At 44.5% G+C, this 17400-nt stretch overlaps 1 protein-coding gene across 2 annotated transcripts in view; it reads right to left on the reverse strand.

Annotated features, from left to right (window-relative positions):
- Positions 1 to 341: 341 nt before the first annotated feature.
- The window catches only part of LOC106599381 (tandem C2 domains nuclear protein), a 33970-nt gene continuing 16911 nt past the window's right edge, over positions 342 to 17400 (reverse strand). Inside the window, exons 6-10 of one of the 2 annotated variants that reach the window (XR_006761893.1) lie at positions 14685 to 14876; positions 8468 to 8573; positions 6168 to 6364; positions 1755 to 4800; positions 342 to 573 (exon numbers count right to left, since the gene is read on the reverse strand). Coding sequence is in view for 1 of the 2 variants with exons in the window: in XM_045707184.1 (XP_045563140.1) it covers positions 4690 to 4800; positions 6168 to 6364; positions 8468 to 8573; positions 14685 to 14876 (606 nt within the window). In the remaining variant the exon portion in view is untranslated. Of the gene's footprint in view, positions 574 to 1754; positions 4801 to 6167; positions 6365 to 8467; positions 8574 to 14684; positions 14877 to 17400 lie in introns of those variants that run through there. The other variant, XM_045707184.1, reaches the window with a different exon arrangement.

Raw genomic sequence — 17400 nt, forward strand, 5'->3', positions numbered from 1 at the left:
AAAAGGCCTGGGAAAGAGACCACGCTTTCAGGAATTTACACACAGTTCAGTTGCATCATGTTTTGGAAATTCAACGATCATTAAAATACATTTATTTTTCAGCATTTTATTTCCCTTTGTGTTTGGCCGTTGTCATTGGAATTCTCATGTCATGGAAAAGTCGTGGAATTTTCATACATTTCTAGAGAGTGGAAACTCTCTGATAGACCATCAAATAATTTCAGATTGTTGAACATTTCATCTAGCCTATCAGAGGGTACGTTTTGCCACATTGCTTTATTATACCACAATCTTTGATTCTAGTCTGATCAAAAAAACACACCTTCTGAGGCCCAGATTTTCTTTTGAAAACATTTTTAATATTTAGGAAATCAGTTAACTTCCTGCATTTACAAGAAATGTTTACCGTCTTAAAGCTCATTTACGGCAATGCTACACATTTTTACAATGGTTTGTGATGTGTTCATGTACTATTAGATTATTTTTGGGGTTCCTCTGAAGATCGGGGCCCCAGGGCACGTGCCCGGTCTGTAATCTGGCCCGGCTGCTATGTCAGGGTTTCCCAAACTTTTTCTGCAAACAAACACAATCTGACATTAGAAAATAAAGAGGACCTCCACTTGGAAAAATGATCATCTCTAATTAACGCGGTGTTCATATTCACTATATTGTAGGTGCCGCATGTTTGCCCCGACACATAAATTACACAAAGTGCATTCTGATAGTGTAAAATACCCTTACCTAAAAAAAGGTTGTATTCTATAACCCATTTGAAGAAAAACAAGTTACTAATTTGTTTTTTTACATTTTCATCATTTAGCAGACACTCTTATCCAGAGCGATTTACAGTAGTGAGTGCATAATTTTTTTTTCATACTGGTCCCCCTTGGGAATCAAACCCACAACCCTGGCATTGCAAGTGCCATGCTCTACCAAGCGAGCCACACGGTTTGATAAGATTAGTTTCTCAGAGGACCCCACATGGGCTGTTCTCCCTCTAGCCAAAACCCAATCACAAGGCCTATAGCTGTTTTCTCTCTAGCCAAAACCCAATCACAAGGCATATAGCTGTTCTCCCTCTAGCCAAAACCCAATCACAAGGCATATAGCTGTTCTCCCTCTAGCCAAAACCCAATCACAAGGCATATAGCTGTTCTCCCTCTAGCCAAAACCCAATCACAAGGCATATAGCTGTTCTCCCTCTAGCCAAAACCCAATCACAAGGCCTATAGCTGTTCTCCCTCTAGCCAAAACCCAATCGCAAGGCATATAGCTGTTCTCCCTCTAGCCAAAACCCAATCACAAGGCATATAGCTGTTCTCCCTCTAGCCAAAACCCAATCACAAGGCATATAGCTGTTCTCCCTCTAGCCAAAACCCAATCACAAGGCATATAGCTGTTCTCCCTCTAGCCAAAACCCAATCACAAGGCATATAGCTGTTCTCCCTCTAGCCACAGTCAGAACACACAGAATGAACATAGATCCTGGTATCTCAGGATGACTCTGGCCACTTCAGAAACAGTGAGGTTCCATTCCATCATTGTATCCATAGTGATGGAATGAGCTCCTTCTTACAAGAGAACATAGATGACAGGTTGGAATGAGTGTCAGATTGTCAACATGAAAACCTGTTACACACCAGACCTGGTGTTAAGTACTAATCGAAATAATTTCATATACTGTATCTGTGCTTGATTGAGCTAGCCTGTTGCAATGAAAACCAATAGAGAAGTGTTAAAAGTTTAAACACTACCTGCCAGACACTCCAGACGGTCTAAGAGCGTGGCCAAACCGGCACGTTGATTTTATCCGCGAGTTCCAATAGTTACTGAAATGGGGAGTCGTAAGTCGGACAGCGGAGATGACGCGTCCTTAACCTTCAAAATGTTTATCCGTTTTCACAAACAAAATGTTCAGATGATTTCGAGCTTTTGGACGGGCCCACTGAAACGTTAGCCAATTGGAAGAGGACATGCGCACGGACCAGTGACCAGTGTACTGGTTCTCATTTGGTGTCCGTTCTCAACTGATCTGTTTGGACTCCCTAAAGCGAACCCTGTAAGTATTTAAACCCAGGTCTTTTACAACCCCCTAAAGATCAAACTAGACAGTACCTCATGTAAATTAGGGACACAGATTCTCAAATCCCGAAGTGTTAGTCAGACCCTTTGCTCTCCGAATGGTGTTGAGTGAAAGGTGCTGTTGAGTAATGAGAAAAGCTTACGGCCAAGGTGTGTCTGGAATGCCTGCAGGCTGAGTAAACATTAACTTAGATCAAATATTTATTACGTAAACGATGACTGGCCGAAGCACGCACCGACAAGGACACAAACACAAGTCTTAGTGCACAATATATGTCACGTATACTCCCTCTCCGGCCTCGAGGTGATCAGGCTGCTGATTATCCAGCACACCTGTCACCCTTGTCTCGCTCACCTGCGCCTCATGACACGCATGAGAGGAATACCAAGAGTGTGCCAAGCTGTCATCAAGGCAAAGGCTTGGCTACTTTGAAGAATCTCAAATATAAAATATATTTTGATTTGTTTAACACTTTTTTTTTGGTTACTACATGATTTCATATGTGTTATTTCATAGTTTTTATGTATTCACTATTATTCTACAATGTAGAAAACAGTAAAAATAAAGAAAAACCTTTGAATGAGTTGTTGTGTCTAAATGTTTGACTGATACTGTAAAAGTCATTGATTTTGGGTTTGAGAAAAACCTACTGTAGTTTTAATCATGCTTATCTTTACAGTCTTTACATGGCATGACATAAAATACATAAAATGACATAAAATACATAAAATAACATAAAATGACAAAATACATAAAATACATAAAATGACATAAAATACATAAAAATACATAAAATGACATAAAATGACATAAAATGACATAAAATACATAAAAATACATAAAATGACAAAATACATAAAATGACATAAAATGACATAAAATAAAATACAAATACATAAAATGACAAAATAAAATACATAAAATGACATTAGATGGGATGAAAGACTCAAACCATGAAACAGTTTGTACGATAACTATATGCTAATGACGGTTAATCAATTCTTATAATACTAAAAAATATACAGTAGATGTCTAGATTAAGACTATAATATTAGACAGTTAAGGGCTCTATTCAATCCGCATCGCAGAAGTTCAGCTTTACAACGTGATTGAAATTTAAAGGCGGTTTTTCCCTCTTTAGCGGAGGCAGCATTCATGTCTGAATCTAACGCTTCACCTTTACAGACTGAATAGAGCCCTAAGTCTTCAGCTTTACAGACTGAATAGAGACCTAAGTCTTCAGCTTTACAGACTTAATAGAGACCTAAGTCTTCAGCTTTATAGACTGAATAGAGACCTAAGTCTTCAGCTTTACAGACTGAATAGAGCCCTAAGTCTTCAGCTTTACAGACTGAATAGAGACCTAAGTCTTCAGCTTTACAGACTGAATAGAGCCCTAAGTCTTCAGCTTTACAGACTGAATAGAGACCTAAGTCTTCAGCTTTACAGACTTAATAGAGACCTAAGTCTTCAGCTTTATAGACTGAATAGAGACCTAAGTCTTCAGCTTTACAGACTGAATAGAGCCCTAAGTCTTCAGCTTTACAGACTGAATAAAGCCCTAAGTCTTCAGCTTTACAGACTGAATAGAGACCTAAGTCTTCAGCTTTACAGACTGAATAGAGCCCTAAGTCTTCAGCTTTACAGACTGAATAGAGACCTAAGTCTTCAGCTTTACAGACTGAATAGAGCCCTAAGTCTTCAGCTGTACAGACTGAATAGAGCCCTAAGTCTTCAGCTTTACAGACTGAATAGAGCCCTAAGTCTTCAGCTTTACAGACTGAATAGAGACCTAAGTCTTCAGCTGTACAGACTGAATAGAGACCTAAGTCTTCAGCTGTACAGACTGAATAGAGACCTAAGTCTTCAGCTTTACAGACTGAATAGAGACCTAAGTCTTCAGCTTTACAGACTGAATAGAGCCCTAAGTCTTCAGCTTTACAGACTGAATAGAGACCCTTAAATATGTGGGAAACACTAAACAGTGTGAGTACAGGAGATGCAGAAGACCAGGAATTCATCAGGACCACTAATGAGAACACATCAACTCTGGGGTACCATTACTCATGAATTGTTTATATTTTTTTATTGAACCTTTATTTAACTAGGCAAGTCAGTGAAGAACAAATTCTTATTTACAATGACGGCCTACCAGGGAACCTTGGGTTAACTGCCTTGTTCAGGGGGAAGAACGACAGTTTTTTTTTAACCTTGTCAGCTCGGGGATTCGAACTAGCAACCTTTCGGTTACTGGCCCAATGCTACCTGCCGCCAAATATCTGTCCTCTAAAATATTATATCAACTGAACATACAACATATGGCATGACACAAAACAAGTCTATGCAACATAAATGTGTTAGCTACATACTTTATATACAAAAATAATACAAGGTCATTATTTTCTTTAGGAATGTAGTGAAGTAAAAGTAAACGTTGGCAAACATATAAATAGTAAAGTAAAGTACAGATACCTCCAAAAACGTATTATGTAGTACTTTAAAGTATTATTACTAAAGTACTTTACACCACTGGGTGGCGGTACAGGTGGCGATACAGGTGAGACTGTCAACTCCTTTGGGACACTGTGTGAATTTATACAGGTGTGTCAGAATCCGTTGAGTCTGTGCCATACAGCTACCACCTTCTCAGGGTGAGACATGCTGTCCCTCCACTGCTCTGCTGCTTCCTGTGTTGGGCTGTCGAAGCCAAGGTGAACCTGTAGAAGCCGTAATAAAAGTTATGTAACTGGCCTAATCTTAAACTCAATTTAAGACCTGCTGGTCTGTGCATCAGTCAGCCCAGCTGGTATTTAAGACCTGCTGGTCTGTGCATCAGTCAGCCCAGCTGGTATTTAAGACCTGCTGGTCTGTGCATCAGTCAGCCCAGCTGGTATTTAAGACCTGCTGGTCTGTGCATCAGTCAGCCCAGCTGGTATTTAAGACCTGCTGGTCTGTGCATCAGTCAGCCCAGCTGGTATTTAAGACCTGCTGGTCTGTGCATCAGTCAGCCCAGCTGGTATTTAAGACCTGCTGGCCTGTGCATCAGTCAGCCCAGCTGGTATTTAAGACCTGCTGGCCTGTGCATCAGTCAGCCCAGCTGGTATTTAAGACCTGCTGGCCTGTGCATCAGTCAGCCCAGCTGGTATTTAAGACCTGCTGGCCTGTGCATCAGTCAGCCCAGCTGGTATTTAAGACCTGCTGGTCTGTGCATCAGTCAGCCCAGCTGGTATTTAAGACCTGCTGGCCTGTGCATCAGTCAGCCCAGCTGGTATTTAAGACCTGCTGGCCTGTGCATCAGTCAGCCCAGCTGGTATTTAAGACCTGCTGGCCTGTGCATCAGTCAGCCCAGCTGATATTTAAGACCTGCTGGCCTATGGATCAGTCAGTTCTTGAGAGAGTAACACCTTTCGTTGGCTCTCGTTATTTAAGTTCTGAAACAAAAAGCCTTTTATATGTATTTTCCCTGTTTCCTCCTTTCCCTAGCCACATTTAGTGGGCGTCCATCCTGGGAATGTTTTAGGGCACATTTCCTAGTTGCTTGTCAACTTTCAGCGGAGACCCCACATGGGTGCCTTTTCAGTACCCCTTTCTGTTTTTTGGTCCTTTTGTTGTGAGCAACATTTTGAGTTTGTCTTGTGGGAACGTAATAGATGGAAATGCGGATCAAATCCACAACGGCTCCTGGTGTTACACCTTAAGGAGACATTGCAATTGGCTGCACGAAGTCGCATTGAGAGAAAATCCCCTTGTAGCCTTGTAATCTAATAGAAATGTAAAGGTCATTTCAGATTTCACCGTTTACCATGAATTCAGTCTCCGCTAAAGTTGGAATATTGCCTTTAAATTTCAATTGCGCTGACAAACTGAACTTCTGCTATTCGGATTGAATACATTTACATTTTAGTAGATGCTCTTATCCAGAGCAACGTACAGTAGTGAATGCATACATTTCATACATTTTATTTTTCCTGTGCTGGCCCCCCCCTGTTGGAATTGAACCCACAACCCTGGTGTTGCAAACACCATGCTCTACCAACAGAGCTACAGGGAAGGCAGGGAATAGAGCCCTAGGCTTTCGTCTCACCTGTCCTAGGTAGTGTTTCCGTCTGACAGAACCGCGGCTGTAGAGTTTGACTGACAGCAGGAAGCCCTGGTCCAGAGCTAAGGGGAAGTAGAAAGACTCAGTCCAGGTCAGCTGACCTCCGGAGGACTTCAGGGCGTGAGTCTTCTTCTTCATCACCACCCTGCTCAACTGCTGCATCTCTATCTTCACAAAGAATGCTGGTTGATGGACAAGGGAATCACAAGGGAAATGGAAAAGCACAAAGGGAAATGGTTACTTAGTAGACAGTGTGTATACAGCTGGCAGATTTGAAAATGGTTCCAGGTTGAAGCTCTCTAACTAACCCTAAACCTAACCTTAACCAATTTTGAACTGGTTAAACATCCACATACAGTTCATTATAATACATTTTCTCTGTTACAAAGAATGACATACACTGTATATACAAAAGTATGTGGACGCTCCTTCAATTAGTGGATTTGGCCCGGTTCAGCCACACATGTTACTGGCAGGTGTATCAAATTGAGCACACAGTCATCCAATCTCCATAGACAAACATTGGTAGTAGAATGGTCTGTACTGAAGAGCTCGGTGACTTTCAACATGGCTTTCCAACAAGTCAGTTTGTCAAATTTCTGCCCTGCTGTTATTGTGAAGTGGAAACTTCTAGGAGCAACAACGGCTCAGCGGTGAAGTGGTAGGCCACACAAGCTCAAAGAACGGGACTGCCGAATGCTGATACACTTAGGGCGTAGAAATCGTCTGTCCTCGGTTGCAACAGTCACTACCGAGTTCTAAACTGCCTCTGGAAGTAACGTCAGCACAATAAGTGTTAGTTGGGAACTTCATGAAATGGGTTTCCATGGCCGAGCAGCCGCACACAAGCCTAAGATCACCATGCGCAATGCCAAGCGTCAGCTGGAGGGGTGTAAAGCTCGCCGCCATTGGACTCTGGAGCAGTGGAAACACGTTCTCTGGAGTGATGAATCACACTTCACCATCTGGCAGTCCGACGGACGAATCTGGGTTTGGCGGATGCCAGGGGAACGCTACCTGCCCCATTACATAGTGCCAACTGTCATTTGGTGGAGGAGGAATAATGGTCTGGGGCTGTTTTTCATGGTTCAGGCCCCTTAGTTCCAGAGAAGGGAAATCTTAACGCTACAGCATACAATGGCACTCTAGATGATTCTGTGCTTCCAACGTTGTGGCAACAGTTTGGGGAAAGCCCTTTCCTGTTTCAGTATGACAATGCCCCAATGCACAAAGCGAGGTCCATAAAGAACTGGTTTGACGAGATCGGTGTGGAAGAAGTTGACTGGCCTGCACAGAGCCCTGACCTCAACCCCATACTTTTGGTCATATAGTGTACTTCTCCCTATTAGTACATATAATACATGTTGGGATCAGATGAAGTAGACCCCTACCCTGGCTGAGTGGAGCAGGGAGGTTATAACAGATATATAACAGACTACGTAGACCCCTACCCTGGCTGAGTGGAGCTGGGAGGTTATAACAGATATATAACAGACTACGTAGACCCCTACCCTGGCTGAGTGGAGCTGGGAGGTTATAACAGATATATAACAGACTACGTAGACCCCTACCCTGGCTGAGTGGAGCAGGGAGGTTATAACAGATATATAACAGACTACGTAGACCCCTACCCTGGCTGAGTGGAGCTGGGAGGTTATAACAGATATATAACAGACTACATAGACCCCTGGCTGAGTGGAGCAGAGAGGTTATAACAGATATATAACAGACTACGTAGACCCCTACCCTGGCTGAGTGGAGCAGGGAGGTTATAACAGATATATAACAGACTACGTAGACCCCTACCTGGCTGAGTGGAGCAGAGAGGTTATAACAGATATATAACAGACTACGTAGACCCCTACCCTGGCTGAGTGGAGCAGGGAGGTTATAACAGATATATAACAGACTACGTAGACCCCTACCCTGGCTGAGTGGAGCAGAGAGGTTATAACAGATATATAACAGACTACGTAGACCCCTACTCTGGCTGAGTGGAACAGGGAGGTTATAACAGATATATAACAGACTATGTAGACCCCTACCCTGGCTGAGTGGAACTGGGAGGTTATAACAGATATATAACAGACTATGTAGACCCCTACCTGGCTGAGTGGAACAGGGAGGTTATAACAGATATATAACAGACTACGTAGACCCCCTACCCTGGCTGAGTGGAGCTGGGAGGTTATAAAAGATATATAACAGACTATGTAGACCCCGACCCTGGCTGGGTGGAGCTGGGAGGTTAGAACAAATATATAACGGGCTACGTAGACCCCTACCCTGGCTGAGTGGAGCTGGGAGGTTCTGGGCAGCGAGAACCTGCAGTTGGATGCGTCCGTTAACAGGCTGGAAACAGGTGGCCAGGTGCAACTCAGCGTGACACACCTGGAGAAGCAGTGAGAACATTAGATGCTGGAAACAGGTGGCCAGGTGCAGCTCCAGCATGACACACCTGGAGAAGGAGTGAGAACATCAGACGCTGGAAACAGGTGGCCAGGTGCAGCTCCAGCATGACACACCTGGAGAAGGAGTGAGAACATCAGACGCTGGAAACAGGTGGCCAGGTGCAGCTCCAGCGTGACACACCTGGAGAAGGAGTGAGAACATTAGACGCTGGAAACAGGTGGCCAGGTGCAGCTCAGCGTGACACACCTGGAGAAGGAGTGAGAACATTAGACGCTGGAAACAGGTGGCCAGGTGCAGCTCAGCGTGACACACCTGGAGAAGCAGTGAGAACATCATTACGCTGGAGACAGGTGGCCAGGTGCAGCTCCAGCGTGACACACCTGGAGAAGGAGTGAGAACATCAGACGCTGGAGACAGTAGGTACACATTTCTACAGTTTCCCAAAAAATATTCTACCAACTTCATGTTGCTGAACATACTGGTCCTATCCCAAATGGCTGTACTTGGTTAGGTAGCTACAGTGCCTTCAGAAACTATTCACACCCACTGGCCTTCACACAGTACCCCATCAAGTGGAATTATTTCTACAAATTAATAAAAATAAAAATATGAAATGTTTTGAGTCAGTAAGTATTCAACCCCTTAGTTATGGTAAACCTAAATAAGTTCAGGAGTAAAAATGTGCTTAACAAGTCAAATAATAAGTCCCATGGACTCTGTGTGCAATAATAATGAAGATAATTTTTGAATGACTACCTCATCTCTGTACCCGACACACACAATTATCTGTAAGGTCCCTCAGTCAAGCAGTGAATTTTAAACACAGGTTCAACCCCAAAGACCAGGTAGGTTTTCCAAAGCCTCACAAAGAAGGCCACCGATTGGTAGATTTAAAAAAAGCAGACATTGAATATCCCTTTAAGCATGAAGTTATTAATTACACTTTGGATGGTGTATCAATACACCCAGTCACTACAAAGATACAGGCGTCCTTCCTAACTTAGTTGCAGGAGAGGAAGGAAACAGCTCAGGGATTTCACCATGAGGCCAATGGTGACTTTAAAACAGTTACAGAGTTCAATGGCTGTGATGGGAGAAAACTGAGGATGGATCAACAACATCTAGTTACTCCACAATACTAACCTAATTGACTAAAGTAAAACTACAAAAAATGTGGCAAAGAAATGTACTTTATGTCCTTAATACAAAGCATTATGTTTGGGGAAAATCCAACACAACACATCACTGAGTACCACTCTCCATATTTTATTTTATTTATTTAACCAGGTAAGTCAGTTAAGAACAAATTCTTACTTTATAATGACGGCCTACCCTGGCCAAACCCTCTGCTAACCCGGACGATGCTAGACCAATTTTGCGCCGCCCTATGCGACTCCCGATCACAGCCGGTTGGGATACAGCCCGGGATGGAACCAGGGTCTGTAGTGACGCCTCTAGCACTGCCTTAGACCGCTGTGCCACTCGGAAGCCCGTATGATCAATCAGAACAGTGATTATTCACCTCAAACTGTTCAGAACAGCAATTCTATGTATTTTTTCTTTAATGAGTCTGACCCGAAGGATATACTGCTCTTAGAGCATTGGACTAGTAACCGAAAGGTTGCTGGATTGAATCCCCGAGCTGACAAGGTAAAAATCTGTAGTTCTGCCCCTGAGCAAGGCAGTTAACCCACTGTTCCCCGGGTGCCGAAGACGTGGATGTTGATTAAGGCAGCCCCCCGCAGCACCTCTCTGATTCAGAGGGGTTGGGTTAAATGCGGAAGTCACAGTTCAGTTGAAACCATTCAGTTGTACAACTGACTCGGCGTCTCCTCCTCAAACGAATTATGGGGATTTGGGCCTGGTCTGGGAGGAAAGGGAAAGGGGGATACCTTTCCCTTTCCTCCCAGACCAGGCCCAAATCCCCATAATTCGTATGAGGAGGAGACGCCGTTCCAGAGGTCGAAGAGCTGTAGACCACACTACCAACCAAGAGAGTTTGTATCTATATTCTTCATAGCCTTCTATTTACCACCACAAAATGATGCTGGCACTAAGATCACACTCAACGAGCTGTTTCCGGCCATAATTAAACAAGAAAAAGCCAATTCAGAGGCGCCGTCCTAGTGGCCGTGGACTTTAATGCAGGGAAACTGAAATCTGTCTGACCTCATTTTTACCAGTATGTTTACCTGTGCAATGAGAGGTGAAAAAAAACTGTAGATGACCTTTACTCCACACATAGAGAAGCATACAATGCTCTCACTCGCCCTCCATTTGGCAAATCTTATTTTTATTTTAATAACTTTTTTTTACCCCTTTTTCGTGGTATCCAATTGGTAGTTACAGTCTCGTCCCATCGCTGCAACTCCCGTACGGACTCGGGAGAGGCGAAGGTCGAGAGCCGCGCGTCCTCTGAAACTCAACCAAGTCAAGCCACACTACTTCTTGACACAATGCCCAACAGCCACACCAATGTGTCGGAGGAAACCCTGTACACCTGGCGACCGTGTCAGCGTGCACTGCACCCAGCCCACCACTGGAGTCACTATTTAACCCTCCCCTAACCCGGACAACACTGGGACAATTGTGCGCCGCCTCATGGGACTCCCGGACGCGGCCGGCTGCGATAGAGCCTGGACTCGAACCAAGATCTCTAGTGGCACAGCTAGCACTGCGATGCAGTGCCTTAGACCACAGCGCCACTCGGGAGGCCCTTCCATTTGGCAAATCTGACCATAACTCTATCCTCCTGATTCCTGCTTACAAGCACAAAACTGAAACAGGAAGTACCAGTGACACGCTCGACACAGAAGTGGTCCAATGAAGCGGACGCTAAGCTACAGGACTGTTTCGCTCGCACAGACTGGAAAATATTCCAGTAAAGGCTAGAACTCTTTCAAGGAGCGGGACAGTATAAAGGCTAGAACTCTTTCAAGGAACGGGACAGTAAAGGCTAGAACTCTTTCAAGGAGCGGGACAGTAAAGACTAGAACTCTTTCAAGGAGCCGGACAGTAAAGGCTAGAACTCTTTCAAGGAGCGGGACAGTAAAGGCTACAACTCTTTCAAGGAGCGGGACAGTATAAAGGCTAGAACTCTTTCAAGGAGCGGGACAGTATAAAGGCTACAACTCTTTCAAGGAGCGGGACAGTATAAAGGCTAGAACTCTTTCAAGGAGCGGGACAATAAAGACTACAACTCTTTCAAGGAGCGGGGCAGTAAAGACTAGAACTCTTTCAAGGAGCGGGACAGTAAAGGCTAGAACTCTTTCAAGGAGCGGGACAGTAAAGGCTAGAACTCTTTCAAGGAGCGGGCCAGTAAAGACTACAACTCTTTCAAGGAGCGGGGCAGTAAAGACTACAACTCTTTCAAGGAGCGGGGCAGTAAAGACTACAACTCCTTCAAGGAGCGGGGCAGTAAAGACTACAACTCTTTCAAGGAGCGGGACAGTAAAGACTACATCTCTTTCAAGGAGCGGGGCAGTAAAGACTACAACTCTTTCAAGGAGTGGGACAGTAAAGACTAGAACTCTGTCAAGGAGCGGGACAGTAAAGACTACAACTCTTTCAAGGAGCAGGACAGTAAAGGCTAGAACTCTTTCAAGGAGCGGGACAGTAAAGACTACAACTCTTTCAAGGAGCGGGACAGTAAAGACTAGAACTCTTTCAAGGAGCGGGACAGTAAAGGCTAGAACTTTTTCAAGGAGCGGGACAGTAAAGACTACAACTTTTTCAAGGAGCGGGGCAGTAAAGACTACAACTCTTTCAAGGAGCGGGGCAGTAAAGGCTAGAACTCTTTCAAGGAGTGGGACAGTAAAGACTGGAACTCTTTCAAGGAGCCGGACAGTAAAGGCTAGAACTCTTTCAAGGAGCGGGACAGTAAAGACTAGAACTCTTTCAAGGAGCGGGACAGTAAAGACTAGAACTCTTTTAAGGAGCGGGACAGTAAAGGCTAGAACTCTTTCAAGGAGCGGGACAGTAAAGACTAGAACTCTTTTAAGGAGCGGGACAGTAAAGACTAGAACTCTTTCAAGGAGCCGGACAGTAAAGACTAGAACTCTTTCAAGGAGCGGGACAGTAAAGGCTAGAACTCTTTTAAGGAGCGGGACAGTAAAGACTAGAACTCTTTCAAGGAGCCGGACAGTAAAGACTAGAACTCTTTCAAGGAGCGGGACAGTAAAGGCTAGAACTCTTTCAAGGAGCGGGACAGTAATCCTGACGCTTTTATGAAATCCGGCTACGACCATCAAACAGTCAAAACAGTCAATACAGGATGAAGATCGAATCCTTCTAACTCAACATTAATACTGTTTGTATTTACAATGGTGTTTGTTCTTCACTGGTTAACCTTTTCTTGTGGCAACAGGTCACAAATCTTGCTGCTGTGATAACACACTGTGGTATTTCACCCAGTAGATATGGGAGTTTATCAAAATTGGGTTTGTTTCAAATTCTTTGTGGATCTGTGTAATCTGAGGGAAATATGTGTTTCTAATATTGTCTCTCTCTCTGTGTCTCTCTCTCTGTGTCTCTCTCTCTGTGCCTCTCTCTCTGTGCCTCTCTCTCTGTGCCTCTCTCTCTGTGCCTCTCTCTCTCTGTGCCTCTCTCTCTCTGTGCCTCTCTCTCTCTCTGTGCCTCTCTCTCTCTCTGTGCCTCTCTCTCTCTGTGCCTCTCTCTCTGTGCCTCTCTCTCTCTGTGCCTCTCTCTCTCTGTGCCTCTCTCTCTCGGTGCCTCTCTCTCTGTGCCTCTCTCGGTGCCTCTCTCTCGGTGCCTCTCTCTCGGTGCCTCTCTCTCTTTCTCCCCTGAAGTGTTGAGGTTGGACCTACTTTCCGGGCCTCACAATTCCACCATCCATCCCAGCCTCAGCCTGATGGCTTTTTCCAATAAACCTTTCACCTCCAGTTTCTGTTTCACAAAAACTTCTCAAAAAATTCCCCACTGCCAGATTATGCAACCCCGGAGAGGCTCCATCAGTATATCAATATTGGCATGTTCCTCAATATGCCAACAGCCTGCAATAGATCAACAAATAAAAACATTGTTTCATGACTTGGCAGACGTAAGTTTTGTTCTTTACATACTGTCCTGATAATAGGAAGATACCCAGAGCATAGGCACAGAGAATAGATTACATATTTAAATTACAAAGTCATATGCTTTTTCCATTCTACAGGCATTTCCTCTTGGTCAGAGACCAAAGACGACGACAACACCACCAAACTACAGGCAGAATGTGATTTGCCTTCGGAAAGTATTCAGACCCCTTGACTTTTTCCACTTTTTGTTACATTACAGCCTTATTCTAAAATGGATTATATATATATATATGTTTTTAATCCTCAGCAATCTACACACAATATCCCATAATGACAAAGAAAACAGGTTTTTAGAGATTTTTGCAAATGTATTACACATTTTTTTTAAATGTTTCTGTAAGTGAGACAGCTTGATGTACCAGTACACCCCCTGGACAGGACACTAGTCTATCTCCTGTTTCTATAGTGAGACAGCTTTATTTACCAGGACACCCCCTGGACAGGACACTAGTCCATCTCCAGTTTCTGTAGTGAGACAGCTTGATGTACCAGTACACCCCCTGGACAGGACACTAGTCTATCTTTAATGCTGAGTGCCAAGCAGGAACGAATCAGGTCCCATTTTTAGAGTCTTTGGTGTAGCGGTTAGAGAGGCTATTCAGCAACCAGATGGTTGCCAGGTTTGAATTCCGGGTCTGACGGGAAAAATCTAACGGGAAGTGAGCTGGAAACCGGAAGGTTGCTGGTATCAAATCCCAGATGCCATTGCCTGCCGTTGTGCCCTTAAGCAAGGCACCACCCACGCCTTTCCAAAACCTCTATGTGTGTGTGTGTGTGTGTGTGTGTCTTTTGAAGGGGTTGAGTTATAAGTGGAAGTCAAATTTCAGTTGGAACCTTTATGCACAATTGACCAATAAAGTGAACTTAATCTTAAGGACTCGGCCAGGGATCGAACTCCACAACCTTCCAACCTAAGGGACGGGACACTAACCACAAGGCCACTGAGTTGGAATGTATATTCTAGACATTCTATGCTGTATAAATCCATACTTACTGTGGTCTTGGAGAGGGGGTTGAGCTCCATCCAGTGCTGTGTCTCCACAGGGCCTAGCTGTCTGAGGGAGAGAACACACTCTGCCACCGTCCTCTTCCTGGGCTGGTGGGTCTGCAGCCGGAATACCAGAGCACAGCAACGCAGCTGCTGCAGCCGCAATGTAAACACAAAGGTCTCCATGAAGACTGTGTCCTGAGAGAGAGAGAGAGAGAGAGAGAGAGAGAGAGAGAGAGAGAGAGAGAGAGAGAGAGAGAGGGAGCAGAGATAAAAGATAAGGGCTCTATTCAATCCACATCATGGAAGTTCAGCTGTACAGCGTGATTGAAATGTAGAAGGCGATGTTCCCGCTGAAGTGTAGACAGCATTCACAGAAAAAAAAAACGTTGCAAATGTCAGCTCAATCTGAAAGGACCTTTACATTCATATTGTAGAATCTGTAAGGCTCGAATAGAGCCCTTAGACAGTATTCCACTCTGGCTCTGTCTGATAGTCTTCTACAAGAGAATCACTTTGTTTCTTGACTTATTTACCTACTTCCTTGTAGCTCTTTAGCAGAGCAAAGAGCCTCAACAGCGCAAATAAACAAACCCTGTTCTCACGTAGATTCCCTGGGCTATAGCACTTTATTCACTGGCACTAACTCGTTCTAGACCTAACAAATCAGTCTGACTCTTCAGGGGCTGCAACAGCTCAACAACAGAAACACTACGCTAGACAAGAGGATAAAGTGACAACTAAAAAAGATTTTTAGTTGTGAGGAGATCTCTCTCTCTCTCTCTTCCTTGACGGTGGTCAGATCTGGGCCTGTATCCACAAAGCATCTTAACGAAGGAGTGCTGATCTAGGATCTGTCCATATCATCTTTCATTCATTCTGATCTAGGATCTGTCCATATCATCTTTCATTCATTCTGATCTAGGATCTGTCCATATCATCTTTCATTCATTCTGATCTAGGATCTGTCCATATCATCTTTCATTCATTCTGATCTAGGATCTGTCCATATCATCTCATTCATTATGATCTAAAAGACTCAACTGATCCTATATCGGCTCTCCTACTCATAGACACTGAGCAGGTAATATAATGGCCAGGGGAGAGGAAGGAATGAGATCAGCTGCCAGAGACCTTTCCTCTCTATTCAACACACGTTGCCTATCAAACAGATCACCAATGTCTAGAATGGGAGAATACTGGAAGTCAGAACTGCTACTGGAATTGGATGTGAAGCTATTAGTTAACTGACCATCAGTGGTCCAGTGTTTTAGAACGGTGAGGTCATGCTACAGTAGCCTGGTTCCAGTGGTCCAGTGTTTTAGAACGGTGAGGTCATGCTACAGTAGCCTGGTTCCAGTGGTCCAGTGTTTTAGAACGGTGAGGTCATGCTACAGTAGCCTGGTTCCAGTGGTCCAGTGTTTTAGATAGAGGAGGTCATGCTACAGTAGCCTGGTTCCAGTGGTCCAGTGTTTTAGGTGAGGTCATGCTACAGTAGCCTGGTTCCAGTGGTCCAGTGTTTTAGAACGGTGAGGTCATGCTACAGTAGCCTGGTTCCAGTGGTCCAGTGTTTTAGAACGGTGAGGTCATGCTACAGTAGCCTGGTTCCAGTGGTCCAGTGTTTTAGATATGGGAGGTCATGCTACAGTAGCCTGGTTCCAGTGGTCCAGTGTTTTAGATATGGGAGGTCATGCTACAGTAGCCTGGTTCCAGTGGTCCAGTGTTTTAGAACAGTGAGGTCATGCTACCATAGCCTGGTTCCAGTGGTCCAGTGTTTTAGAACAGTCAGGTCATGCTACAGTAGCCTGGTTCCAGTGGTCCAATGTTTTAGAACGGTGAGGTCATGCTACAGTAGCCTGGTTCCAGTGGTCCAGTGTTTTAGAACAGTGAGGTCATGCTACTGGTTCCAGTGGTCCAGTGTTTTAGAACAGTCAGGTCATGCTACAGTAGCCTGGTTCCAGTGGTCCAGTGTTTTAGAACAGTCAGGTCATGCTACAGTAGCCTGGTTCCAGTGGTCCAATGTTTTAGAACAGTGAGGTCATGCTACAGTAGCCTGGTTCCAGTGGTCCAGTGTTTTAGAACAGTGAGGTCATGCTACTGGTTCCAGTGGTCCAGTGTTTTAGATCGATGAGGTCATGCTACAGTAGCCTGGTTCCAGTGGTCCAGTGTTTTAGATATGGGAGGTCATGCTACCATAGCCTGGTTCCAGTGGTCCAGTGTTTTAGAACAGTCAGGTCATGCTACAGTAGCCTGGTTCCAGTGGTCCAATGTTTTAGAACGGTGAGGTCATGCTACAGTAGCCTGGTTCCAGTGGTCCAGTGTTTTAGAACAGTGAGGTCATGCTACTGGTTCCAGTGGTCCAGTGTTTTAGAACAGTCAGGTCATGCTACAGTAGCCTGGTTCCAGTGGTCCAGTGTTTTAGAACGGTGAGGTCATGCTACAGTAGCCTGGTTCCAGTGGTCCAGTGTTTTAGAACGGTGAGGTCATGCTACTGGTTCCAGTGGTCCAGTGTTTTAGATCGATGAGGTCATGCTACAGTAGCCTGGTTCCAGATATCTTTGTGCTGTCTTTTTAACTCCCATGGTCATTGCATGACAACACCTATAGACGTTTGCTATAGGCCAACAAACACAAACAGGTACGGGACCACCAGGCTGATGATAGTCTATCTGGATGTGACTGGAGTTACAGTACTGTACAGTACATAGAGTTACCTGGTGCC

Source organism: Salmo salar, chromosome ssa01 (assembly GCF_905237065.1).
Source record: "Salmo salar chromosome ssa01, Ssal_v3.1, whole genome shotgun sequence".
NCBI lineage: Eukaryota > Metazoa > Chordata > Actinopteri > Salmoniformes > Salmonidae > Salmo > Salmo salar.